This window comes from Macaca fascicularis, chromosome 8, assembly GCF_037993035.2.
Source record: "Macaca fascicularis isolate 582-1 chromosome 8, T2T-MFA8v1.1".
Taxonomy (NCBI): domain Eukaryota; kingdom Metazoa; phylum Chordata; class Mammalia; order Primates; family Cercopithecidae; genus Macaca; species Macaca fascicularis.
Window position 1 is genome coordinate 77912574 of NC_088382.1, and position 12972 is coordinate 77925545.

General features: G+C 40.8%; 1 protein-coding gene across 4 annotated transcripts in view; it reads left to right on the forward strand.

Annotated features, from left to right (window-relative positions):
• The first annotated feature begins 2620 nt into the window (after nt 1–2620).
• PREX2 (phosphatidylinositol-3,4,5-trisphosphate dependent Rac exchange factor 2) overlaps nt 2621–12972 on the forward strand; it is a 283235-nt gene continuing 272883 nt past the window's right edge. For all 4 annotated transcript variants that reach the window (XM_005563489.5, XM_045398356.3, XM_065519321.2 and 1 more), the window contains exon 1: nt 2621–3050. In XM_005563489.5, the coding sequence (XP_005563546.1) occupies nt 2910–3050 (141 nt within the window). In that variant the 5' untranslated portion in view covers nt 2621–2909. The remainder of the gene's footprint in view (nt 3051–12972) is intronic.

Here is a 12972-nt window from a genome sequence, read left to right on the forward strand (position 1 = left end):
CTATTTTCTTTTCTCCCATCTCCTTTTCACTGGATGCTTCAACCTCATTAGTATTTGAGGAAAAAAACTGGATCCTGTCCATCATTTTGGTTGTTGCTTTCCTTTTCCTGGCAGACAGGGCCTAAAGTTTCAATAGAGGAAGTGGGGAGGGATATAGCACATTCAGAGTTTATGAAAGACCTTATTTACCATCAAAGTGAAGGTTTCCAGATACTCCAGCCCTGTTTTCTTATGCTCTTAGGTCTTTGATGAGGAATTAAGAACTCTAGCCAGCACAACAGAAGACATTGAGAGCTGGTTGGCAGAAAGCACTACATGGTGTCCTGAGGTTGTTCATTAATTATAAATGATATTGAGGAGTAGACCAAGGAGTAGAAGTGTGTTCAGAAACTTTAAATATCTTAAGAATTCCTACACAAGCACTTCCGAGAGACATTTGAATTTACACAGTTAAAAATGAATATTTTTCTGCTAGCTTCCATCACACTAGTTTTTGTTTTTGTTTTTTTGCAAAGCATTCATTGCATCTTACCTTTTAAACAGAGTTACATGTCACTTTCACCCTCTTCCTGACTTAATTGTAAGTCTTTAGGTGGTGTTCTCAAATGTTAGTGAGTTTAAGAACAATCTGAGGACCTTGATAAGAGAATTTAGGGCAGACATCTCTGGGATTCTCATTCAACAAATTTGTGGGATCCAGTAATGTTCATTTTAACAAGACCTGAGGTGATTGTAATTCAATGGTCTGTGAGCCACCTTGAGAAATATGTGTCTGCAGATCAGGGTCTCTGTGGCTCTTGGGCCTTCCCACTATGCAATGATCGTAGAGATCCTCAGTGCATGTTCGTGGAATTGAGGTAAATGATTTGGACGGGCAAAATCCCATTAATGATTCAAACTCAAGTGTTCTGCTTTCAGAGATGAGCCTGCGGCCCTAACGGGCTGTCCATAGACTAATTTTTTGATAGAAGGAAATTGTATAAGCAGTTCTTTACTGGGGACAATTAGTACAAGAGATTCTATTTTATCTAGGAGAACAACTGATAGAAAGTTGCTTTATTTACTTGCTTTCTTCCCTAGGGAAAGGTGCAGACCTGGGAAGGAAGAAATGCTGCCTGTAGTACATGGGGAGAAGGTTCAGTCATGCTTGCGTTTCCCATTCATTTCTGGTTGTGTGCTTCCTATGTCTTCTGCTTCTTTTGTTTATTGTTTACTAGGTGCTGTGAGGTCTGCTCTTTAATGTGCTTTGCCCTTTGTTCTTCTGTCATAGGGTGTGAAGCCATCTAGGTTGTTTGCCCTTTGCTCTTGGCTACCTCTAAATAGTCATTTGTAAAAGAAAGGAAAATCACATCTTATCCACCAGCTTTGTGTACCTCATTCGAAAATTTTATCTTTAATATACAAAGAAAGTACGATCCTTCTTTGCGTGGTTACAGAGGGGAATGGTCACACCATGCTCTGGAAAGACATCACCTGGAAAACCAATAGGTAATTATTTTAATGTAAATATAGTGAAAAGCATCTTTATGTTTTAGAGTTTTGCTAATGCTTTCGGTGACTGCAACAAATTAACATACCACTTTCTTGCATAGACACTATTCACTCTTCAGTTTATTTAAATGCCATTAGTTTTAGATTGTTTTAAGTTGATCTGTGGAAATTATAGGTGGATAATACCAATTCAAAAATATATATAAATTGTTTTGTCTGTTAAATATATTGGAAATACATTTAAAGGCTTAGTTTCCAAGTGAGAAAAGGCAATAAACTTTAACTTTAAGATCAAGCATGTTCTGTGTGTCTATCTTCAAAACCTAAGATTATTTCCATTATCTACCTAGCTTTCTATCTTCTGATGAGCATCCAACAACAGCTTTATCTTTTCAATTAGTGACACCGTCTTAAATCACAGCAGCTCTTAGAAACAAACCTGGCACAAATACCCTCGCCTCTCAATGAATTTACATACTATGTTGATGTTGAAAAAAGTTATAGACATAGAAAACGGCACAGTACAAGGGTGACGCTTATTTTATCTGGGGTTTATTGCATGGGCAGAGGCTGTCATTTTCCCATAGTGTCTTCACTTATTATGCTAATTGACTTTCCAAGCTCAGACTGGAGGGTGTCTGCCCTGTGAACTATTCTCAGTTGGAGGGTTTTAAAAGCAAACCTGTTTTGTGCTTGAATGAAACCAAAAATCAATGTGTTTCTTTTCAAAGACGGGAGGGTCAATACCGTGGTTGTTTTTGTTCCCATCCAGTTATGTAACCGTGGGGACTTGTTTCTTTGCTTTCAGGATTCGTACAAAACACATTAAAGTTAAATAATAGTGGAGTCTCAGGAGTAACCCTCGAGTTGCGCCTTGGAGTGTGTGTCCCTGGGACTGGGAACCTCCTGTGAGTTCCATCTCAAGTGCTGCTGCTGCTGCTGTGTGTGTGTGTGTGTGTGTGTGTGTGTGTGCGCGCCCGTGTGATTAGCCAGCACGCAGCACTTCCCCAGGGTTGTGTTTCCTTTTTCCTGAGATTTGGCGAAGGGTAAAGGGTCGGAGTCACATGGATACAAAGCTTTTGATTAATGTCCAAGTCACTGCTGTGGCTGCCGAAGTCGCTTCCCCTCCAGTCTCGGCCGTGTGAGGCCAGAGCAGCGGGACCGGGCGCGCAGGGCCTGGCCGGAGCCCCCACTCCCAGGAATTTTCTCTGCCGAGCCCCGCGCCCCCCGCGCCGGGATTCCAGCTCGATCCCCTCCTCTCCCTGCGCCCAGCCTCTCCCCAGCATGTAAAGTCGTCTGTCCCTCCTCGGAGTTGGCGGAGGCGGCAACTTTCCATTCTCGCCGCCGGGGGCCGGGCAGCAGCGGGCGCGCGGGTCAGCGCTCAGCACGGCGGGCAGCGCCGCGCACCGCCGCCGACCATGAGCGAGGACAGCCGCGGGGACGGCCGCGCCGAGAGCGCCAAGGACCTGGAGAAGCAGCTTCGCCTGCGCGTGTGCGTGCTCAGCGAGCTCCAGAAGACCGAGCGGGACTATGTGGGCACACTGGAGTTCCTGGTGTCGGTAAGTGTCCCCGGCAGACGCTGGGGGACCTCGGGGCGGCGCGGGGCGCGGGTCCCGGAGTGGCTGCGGGAAGCGCGCGCGGCATTGTCTGTGCGGGGACCAGGGACCGGTCGGGGCATCGCAAGCGCGGGAATCGGCGTGTGGACGCTGCGTTCGCGGGGGCGGTGACCCTCGCGGGGATTTGTTGGTGCCCCGAGACTCACTGAGTTGCGGGGGCCTTGGAGAGCTCCAGGTCTGAAAAGTTAGCTCTAGAGAAGAGAGCTCCTGTCCAGGGAATCCCGGCTGCCCCATCTTCCCTCACTTTTCTTTTACCCTCCTCCCCAGTCTGCTCAAGTGCACTGTGTAATTGATTTTCCTTCTTGTTCTTTCCTGGAGACTTTGTTTTAAAGCTTTGGTTTAGTGATTAAAGATCCAGTCGGCTACATTCAGGTACACTAAGTTAAAAAATGTCCTTGAATGTGCTCGAGGTTGAGTTCGTTACTCAGATAACATGGCAGTGGCCGCTTTAGTTATGGTCTTTGAAACAGAGGATTCTGGTGTGGGGGTACAGGGAGAGCAGCGGGGTGATGATCTCTAGCAGCTGTTGGATATTAAAGCCACATGTGGCGCTCACCCCGTCCTAGTCCTATAGTCTCCTCCCCACTGGCTTAAATCTGTCTTCTGCTCAGTTTCTGGTCCCCTGTTTACATGGCCCATGGGAGTGCTGTAATCAAGCTTCAGGACTTCGTGGAACTGGGGATGTACTTACTTTCCACGTTTCTGCTTGACTCACTGCCATCTGCTTTGAAAACGTTTCATTCATTTTAGGGCCGAAGGGGCAAAACTGAGTGAAAGTAACTGCTGAGATAACACTCAAAAGTTGAATTTTTCCTATTCACTGCTGAAAAGACAAAGAATTTGAGCCTTGGCTTCTTTCCACCCAGATTCCTGGGAGAGCATCATTCAAAGAACCGGGAGCTTTAGTTTTTGTGATCTCATCCAAATTCTTCTTCCAACAACCAATTCCATGCCCCCTTGGTCTGAAGGAAAATATTTCAGGTGCCAGACTTCCTGCTTAGTGTTCTGAAATCTGTCAACTTTCTGCTTATAATCATGATAGATAAAATTCACTTCTTGGCTGTGGCAAGAAGGAAAGAACAATGTCTCAAGTGATGTAAAATGTACAGATTGGGTTATGGTTGACTTCTCAAAATTAATATACTTGACTTCTAGGGGCCACATTCTCTGCAAATGTACAAGTATTTGAGAATATCCTGGTAACTGGAGATTTATAGAATTATTATATACTTCCTTGTAACGAAGATTGTCAAAAATGGATGTTTTTAAGATTTGATTTTTAATAGCTTTAAATTTGGCTTTCATGAAACTTTTTTGGTAACAAAGTTCTTTGTCTTTTGAAGAATCTGAGTCACTTCTTACATAATTACTCTTTTCTGAAGATCTGTGTACAAAGTACTGTGCAGAATACTTTGCAGAAATAGACAGTTAATCTAATTATATTAAAAACTTAATTTGTTGATCTTTATTTAAAATATCAGTTTTTCTTCTAATCTTAAACCTGATCATTACAACAGAAAACTTACTATTAGTATATAGAGTTAGGCAAGAAAGTATGGAAAGTATAAAATAAATTTTCCCGTTCTATAAGGAGAACATCATTTCATGGTTTCTTCTTATCTCTTTCAGAATCTATGGGCTCTTCCACTTTTGTTTTCTTTGTGCATCATTTGTGCCTGTTTATGTTTATACGCACAAATGCACTAATTAGTCTGAATGTCATCCTAAATAAAAGTTTACTCTGGCTTACAAAGCCTAAGATCTATTTATAATATATTATTAGATTTTCTTTTTAGGGTGTTATTTATAGCAACATTTACACTCCATAGAGTTTTCTTGGTTACCTGAAGTTGATGTAGTCACTCTGGTTTTGATATTAGACTACGCTAATGTGTACCAAGAGCTTTTAAGCTATTCAAACCCTTTGGCCTGGTAATTCCTCTTCTAGGAACCAGTCCTAAGGGAATGATCAGAGATGGAAACAAACAATAGAAGTTAGTTTTAAAAGTTAGCCATAGTATTAAATAAGTCGAGTGGTAAATTTGTTGCCAAAAATTGATAGTTTACTCCTAAGTCAAATTAAATATTTGTTAGATTAGTCATTAATCATTTCTATTATTGCTTTAAGCCATTAACATGGATGAAGGATGACTAATCTTTAGTAGGAAGAAGAGGTTAAAAAACATATTTTTAGTTCTACTAAGAATGTATTTTGACTTAACCACCCTATAAATAAGCAAACAAAATGGTATTATTACCTTTATAAAAAGATCATATGTCCCAGCACTTTTGGGGACCGAGGTGGGTGGGTCACCTGAGATCAGGAGTTCGAGACCAGCCTGGCCAATGTGGTGAAACCCCATCTCTACTAAAAATACAAAAAATTAGCTGGGCGTGGTGGTGAACATATTTAATTCTAGTTACTCAAGAGGCTGAGGCAGGAGAATCGCTTGAACCCGGGAGGTGGAGGTTGCAGTGAGCCGAGATCGTACCATGGCACTCCAGCCTGGGCGACAGAGCAAGACTCTGTCTCAAGAAAAAAAAAAAAAAAAGAAATCATATGGCTAGAGGGAAAAGCTTTTCTAAAATCTTTCCTATTTCTGAGCCCTCTCTCGCCTCAATTCCCACACTTTGGCCTTTAAGGAAAGAGCATCTTACCCCACTGCCATCCCCAAGACAGCCCGTGAGCATTGCCTTTCTTCTCTATGCCATGGTATTTGTCTCTCTGCATCTTCTCTGTAGTTGCCCCCAGGCACACACTGCTGTTTGAACAAAGCTCTGTGCCTTCACCTGGCTACTCTTTCCATGGTGGGCTGTGCTTCCTCAGCACAGCCTTTGTTCTTCCTGGGGCCTTCCTTTTGTACCTTGTGGATTCCTTTCAGGGCTCAGTTAGCCCCTTCTTCCCAGGTGCTCCTTGCTTATATCCACTTTACCCTGCATTTCCTTCTTCCATAGTACCCAAAGTCATTGATTTTTGTTTACTTTGGTCTCATTCTGTTAGACCTCCTTGAGGACAGGGACATACCACCTTGTCTGCCTGTGCTTTCCGTAATTGTGTGCAGTGCTTGTGACATTGTAGGTACTCAATACATGCTTGTTGAGTGCATGCATGAATCAGTGAGTTGACCCACCCTCTCTCCTCCCACTCCATTTTTAAGGATAGTGCCTCAATTATCCTGAACATTTTGATTTCCTGTTTTCTTCCATTTGGTCTAAATAGACAGTAGAATTTTCAGTTTTGCTCAGGCACATATGGATTTATGCAGCAAAAAATTTCAAATTAAACATGTAGTACCTGCCTTTAAAACAGAAACATGATTTAAATCAGGTATTGAGGTATTAAAGACTTTGCATGCACTATTGTTTCATATATTTTAAATTTTTGTTTGAGATCATGGATAGGTTATTTTTAGGTCACAGATAAAATGTTAGAGAGTGATCTAATTTGCTTGAATTTATGTTCTTGTTTTGCTTGGGAAATGAAATTTTTTGCTTTGTTAAAAATATTTCTTCTAAATAAATGATTATATGAACCTAACATCCAGTATTTAACATCCAAAGTCTGGACAATAGTCAGTTACAACCTGTTTCCTGTTTGCCAACCTGTGACAGAGCCTGCCGAGATGACAGACTCATGTGAGTGGACAGAGAAAAGGAAGACCCAGGGCTGGCTTCATCGATGCACATCCTGTGCAGTGGCCCACGGTTCTGAGCTGAGAAGGATGCCCAGCTTGTTTTAATGCTCTACTATTGCCGTCTTGAAATTCTTGCCAATTTTATCTTTGACCTTGTGTTTTGCAAATGAAGTCTGATGGGACAATGGACATGAGCAGAGCAGACACATGAAAGAAAAAAGTGTTATATTTCAGTACCTTTAATAGCATTCCCCAACAGCCCCCTGCTTTTTGAACAAGAGACCTCACATTTTTATTTTGCACTGGGCCTGGAAAATTGTATAGGCCAGTTACATTGTGGGTCAGTGGCATTGAGGCAGGATGACCATATAATTTACTGTCTAAACTGGGACACTTCTGAGAGTGAAAGGGAGTGCTATTAGTAATTACACTGGGAAACAGATGGAAACTGGGATTGTTCCTGGCAAACCAGAATGCATGGCTAGTCCACACTGTGGGCATATTAAAACAATGACTTCAAGCTATGTGTCTTGTCATAAACCGAATATTTTCAAATGTGTTGCCTGTCCAGGCTTTGACCTTGGATACCTTAGCATTTGAGTCCCATCTCTAATTTGCTTTGTGATTTTAAACACATTCCTAATTTTTCATACCGCTTTTTCTTCATTTGTAAAATGGAGAATAGCAGTTCTCAGGGGTATTGTAAGAATGATATGATATATGCATTGGGCTTGGCCCATCTGGCTCAGGAGAGGGTCCTATAAGTAGTTACTGTTATTTTGCTGATGTTACAGTTGTTATAAAGAGCCATGCCTATGGTTATCATTAGATATAATTTTTGTTTCTGTTATATTCCTTCTCTACCTTTTCTGTATGTCCCCAATTCTCTTCGTTTCCTCCTTCCTTGTTTTCCTTCTGTTAGTGTAGTCTTTTTAATGATATTCTTATAAATGCTCATTAGTTGATTTTAAGACAGTGAGAAAACTTTATATTCCAGGTAACAACAACCACAGTTGGAGTTTAAACGGTTGCATCCTCACTCTCTTATTCAGCTTAATATATGCGTGTCTCTTAGCTCTTTCAAATTGTGCTCCCTGGAGCTCCAGAGGCCCTTGCAAGGGCTGCTGGAGAGCTAGATTTTATGGCTTCAGGCGTGCCACCCTAGCTTCTCTGTGCATGGCTCCACCTTTCTCAGATTTGAGATTTCGTAAAAGCAGTTAGAAAAAACATTTGTCTAAATGGCAAATTCCCAGAGAAAAGGGGATTTGCATTTACTTCCTATGTATGCTTTTCTTGGCCTAAAGACAGTGCTTTGTAAATAGCAGGTGCTCAAGAAAACAGACAAACAGGCAAACAAAGCAAAAGCAAACAAAGCAGAGTTTGAATGCATCTGAAATCAAACTCTTTAAGTCATGACCTGACTCCTCCAGACAAAGATGATTGATCAGCACATTATGCTTAAGGTTTATGTTATGGACTGAATTGTGTCCCTCCCCAGGAGTCATATGTTGAAGTCCTAATCCCCAGTACTTAAGAATAGGACTGTTTTTGTAGATAGGGCCTTTAAAGAGGTGATCAGGTTAAAATGAGGTCATAGGGTAGACCCTAATCCAATTTGACTAGTGTCCTTCAAAGAAGAGGAGATTTGGACACACAGAGAGATTCTGGGGTGTACAGAGGAAAGGCCTTGGGAGGACATGGGGAAAAGATAGCCCTCCACAAGCTAAGGAGGGAAGCTTCAGGAGAAACCAAACCTACTGACACCTTGATCTTAGACTTCTAAGCTTTCAGAGTTGTGAGAAAATAAATTTCTGCTTAAGCCATCAATCTGTGGTATTTTGTTATGGCAGCCTGTGCAGATGAACGCAGCTTCTGTTAGGTGCTGGATCATCACAATACTGTATGGGAGCTGCGACACTAAAGCCATAAGCAAAGTCACATGGAAGCAATAGAGATTCTTTCAGTCAAGGAGACAAGGGAGGTTTTGGGAAGAGATGATGATAGAGCTGGCTTCTAAAGGATGTGGAAGAATGTGTCATACTGGGAGAATTATCCATCCCCAAAGTACAGCATGCACAGTGTGACCTCAGTGTGGCAGAGCCTGGCATTTCAGGGTCTGAAACAGTCTTATAATTATACCCTATTATAATGCCAATGACTTTAATATAAAACTAGTAGCTATTGTGATTAGATTTGTTTCTTAGCAAGAGAATTCTGTTTACGAGCTTGAGGAACAAAGATTGAAGTCTAGTTACCCATTAAGAGCCTGTCATTGCATTAGTCCAGGTAAGAAATGTGGAAAGTCTGATCTGGGGTAGAAGCCTTGGAAAACATAAAAGAACAATAACAACAAAAAAACCCAAACCAAACCACAAAAAATCAAATGCCCAACTATGAGGGATTTTTTTGGGTAGAAGCTTTAGTATTTTGTATACTCCTCTCAGAAGTGGAGGTTTAAGTAGAATGAAGAACATAGGGTGGGGCTAGGTCTCTAGCTTTGAAGACTAGATGGGTAGTGTCATTAACTGAGAATTGGAATGCAGGGCACAGAACAGCACTAGGAGGAGAAGGAAAATGAATGTGCTTTTGGACATGTTGAACTGAGCCACAAATACTACTATGATTTTTGAAGATAAGAATGTAGAACTTGAGAAATAATTTGGGCCAAAAGTGAGAGATCCAAAAATTAACTAATCGTGTATTTTGAAACCATCAGGTGAGTAAGATGACACAAGAAGACCAATTAGAGGAAGAAAATACACAAACAAAAGGTAGGATGTTGGAGAGTCAATATTTAAAGGATAGAGGAAGAGTAGAGTGTGCAGTTGACTTGGAGCTGTCACAGGCTGAAACAAAGAACTAGGAGAGAGCGATACTTTGAAAGCCAAAGAAGGATCTAGTTTTCAGAAGAAAGGTCTCTGTAAAGTGGCAGAACTTGAGGGAAGTGGGGTGTGTGAAGACTGAAGAGGTCGCTGGATCTGGCGGTTAGAATGTCATTGGGGTTTTAGCTTCAGTAGAGCGTGTGAGCAGAAGCCAGACTGTCAGAACCAGTTGAGACATGAGTGGAAGCTGAGGATGTGAAGGATGGTGGATAAACTATTCAAGGAGTTTGGTGGTAACTGCAAGGAGAGAAGGGGATGATTTTGTCTAGGGATGGGTAAGGCATATGATTCTAGCCAAGGGGACAGAGACAATAAGAAGGGAACTAAAGCAGCGACAACAGAGAGTGGCAGAAGGCAAATGGCACCTTTGTGGGAAGCATAGCAAGCACCCCCATGGCACTGGGAGACAAGACAAGGCAAAATTTTCTGAGCCATCTTGCCCTGTAACATACCTGTAGTAAAATATCTTTGCAGGCACTAAGAATAGGCAAGCTGTCACTTGTGTATTTTAAAAATTCTGCTGCTTCTCCAGTGTACAGCTTGTGGAACTGCCTGGGGTGGTCTCTGTGGCCCCTTGTGAACACATACCAGAGGCTCTCCCTCCCACACTGGGACAGTGAGGTGAACTGCATGGCACAGAATCTGATGAGCTGGTCTAAAATCCTCACACTGAAACTTACAAACTCTCACACTCTGGTCAAACAACACAGCTTCTGTATGTCTCAGTTTCGTATTTGGAAAACACATTTGATAATATCTCACAGGGCTGGCCTGAAATTCAAATCAGCTTCTGTAGGTAAAGTCCTGATAGGTAGGAAGTGTTTGTTTGTTTGTTTGTTTATTTATTTATGGTGTCGCTCTATCGCCCAGGCTGGAGCACAGTGGTGCGATCTCGGCTCACTGCAACCTCCCTCTTCCGGGTTCAATCGATTCTCCTGCCTTAGCCTCCTGAGAAGCTGGCACTACAGGCGCATGCCACCATGCCCTGCTAACTTTTTCTACTTTAGTAGAGACGGGGTCTCACCGTGTTGTCCAGGCTGGTCTCAAACTCCTGAGCTACGGCAGTCCCCCCAGCCTCGGCCTCCCAAAGTGCTATGATTACAGGCGTGAACCACCGTTCCTAGCCGGAAGTGTTTTTTTTTTTCCCTCCCTAAACTCCAAGCTTATCTCCCTCTCCTCTGTCTTGTCTATCCACAGACTGAGTTTGGCACGTGCTCAGACCAGCTTGAGAGTCACCAGCCTGGTCTGTCAGTCACCCTGTCTTTTCCAAGCCTGGAGGCATAAGGGCAAGTTTAATAGAAGAAGGTCCTGAGAACGCCAGCGGGGCCTAGGGAATGCAGGAGAGGGAGTGTTCTGGAAGCCACCAGGGAGGGATAGCTTTCCTCCAGAAGGAACTTATGAGTAAGGACAAGGGCCACTTTAGCACTTTAGGGGAGAGGCAAGTATGGAGGTTGCTACCCGATGGCCGTTCTTCCTCTATGAAGTTGAACTCTGGTTTTCTGTCTGATGTTCTGTTTTGTTTTGTTCTTGTTTTGTTGTTTGTTCTTGCTGAGAGGGCAGTGCCCTGAAGAGAACAGTAACGATCTGGACACACACTTTCAGAAATAGAAAAGGGAATTGAGCTTGGACATCTGAGGGTGGATGTGTGATAGGCTTTGTTCAATTATTCTTTTAAATGTGATTTTCTTAAACACAACATATAAATTTAGAAGCTCAAGTAGAGATGTAAGCACTTCTGGTTTATTACATCTAGTATGAATAGGTTCAAATCTCAGAAATAATGACAAACATTTTTTAAACCATGGTGCAAATTGTATAAAACTTCTACTTTACATTTAATGCACATATCAGTCATTAGCCATGTAAAAAAAAGAAACAATGATTTATCTGACATTTTAGTGTGATTATAGTTTCTTCAGCACTTGTTTTAAACAGTGTTTTCTTAAGTATTCTTTTAGTATATACCTGGCATTATATTTTCATACCAAACAAAATCATTATGTCTGTGTTTTCAGCACTATTAGTTTGACCTAAAAATAATTGTTTTAGTTTGCATTATTTCTTTAAACATTTTATATTTACTTTTCATGAGATGGATTTTTGTTCTTCTTCATTAAAAGCATTATTAAATTTATTAAAATTTTTCAAATGTGAATTTATTAGTTATATTATTAGCTATGTTAAAATCAATGATTTACATTATAATTGTAAGTTGCAGAATTTACAATTTATTAAAATTGTATTAGCTATATTAAAGTCATCTTTGATTTACAACATTGTAGTTGCCTCAAACAATCAAAGATTCAGGAAAAGCGTTCTGTAGTAAATGTTTCATTGATTAAAAGTGTGGCTGGGTCACTTTTTCCATGGTATTGAACATAACTATTCACATGATGATACATCTAATAATAACTGCTTAAATATTTCCCTTATTTTCATAAACTATTGCATTTCGTCCAAGAGTTCAATGATTGAAATTTTAAGAAAAATGATATGTTAATTTGAAGTTATGATTTTTAAGCACTTCTACTTAGTATAGGTGATTTCAGACTTTGATTTATTGAATAAATTTGTTGTATAGCCTTACATATAACAGAGCATAGTGTACAAAAAGGGATCTATTTTGCTCGAAGATATCTTAGCCAAGGACGTTGTGTTTTGTCATTAATGTGAAATGCATATTTTCCATTAAAAGGCAACCCCTTCATTTGAAAGGGTTAAATTGTATAGTACTTAAGAAATGACTCCATCTGATTAAATTTAGAATACCGATATAAAAATATTCTCTGGTTTTACAGCAAAAATATCACAATATAGAATATAGATGGATAAACATTTTTATTCATTTGAAAACTTTTTCTCTCAGAGAGAGTCAAATATGGATTGATATCTATGGTTGATTTTGCTTTGCCACTTTTGTTATTTTAATTATCTATTTAAGTTGTCTTCTTGCCAGTAGGAGAGGCTTTATAGATGGTGACACATTTTCAGAAATTGTGCAAGAAATGCTGATGTTTTCCCTTGGTGCCTTGTAATACCTCAACTTGGCCTTGCTTTCGTGCTTCCTAGGAGTTCTAGCCTTTTCTTATTTGAGACTGTTGCCTCGAAGAAAGAAATCTTAGGATTCCAGAAATAACATCTCCCATTCCAAAGCCTTATTTGTATCAGTAGTACTAGGAGAAGATCTGTGGAAAGGCATTATTATACTCTATTAATTGACCTAAATGTTAGTCCCGCACCCACATGCTCCAAGATTATTTTAAGAATTCATTATTTTCCCAGAGGTATGTAGATGAAAGGATCTTTCATTTTCTATACAGTATAGCTATGTCATATTTGGCTTTCTAT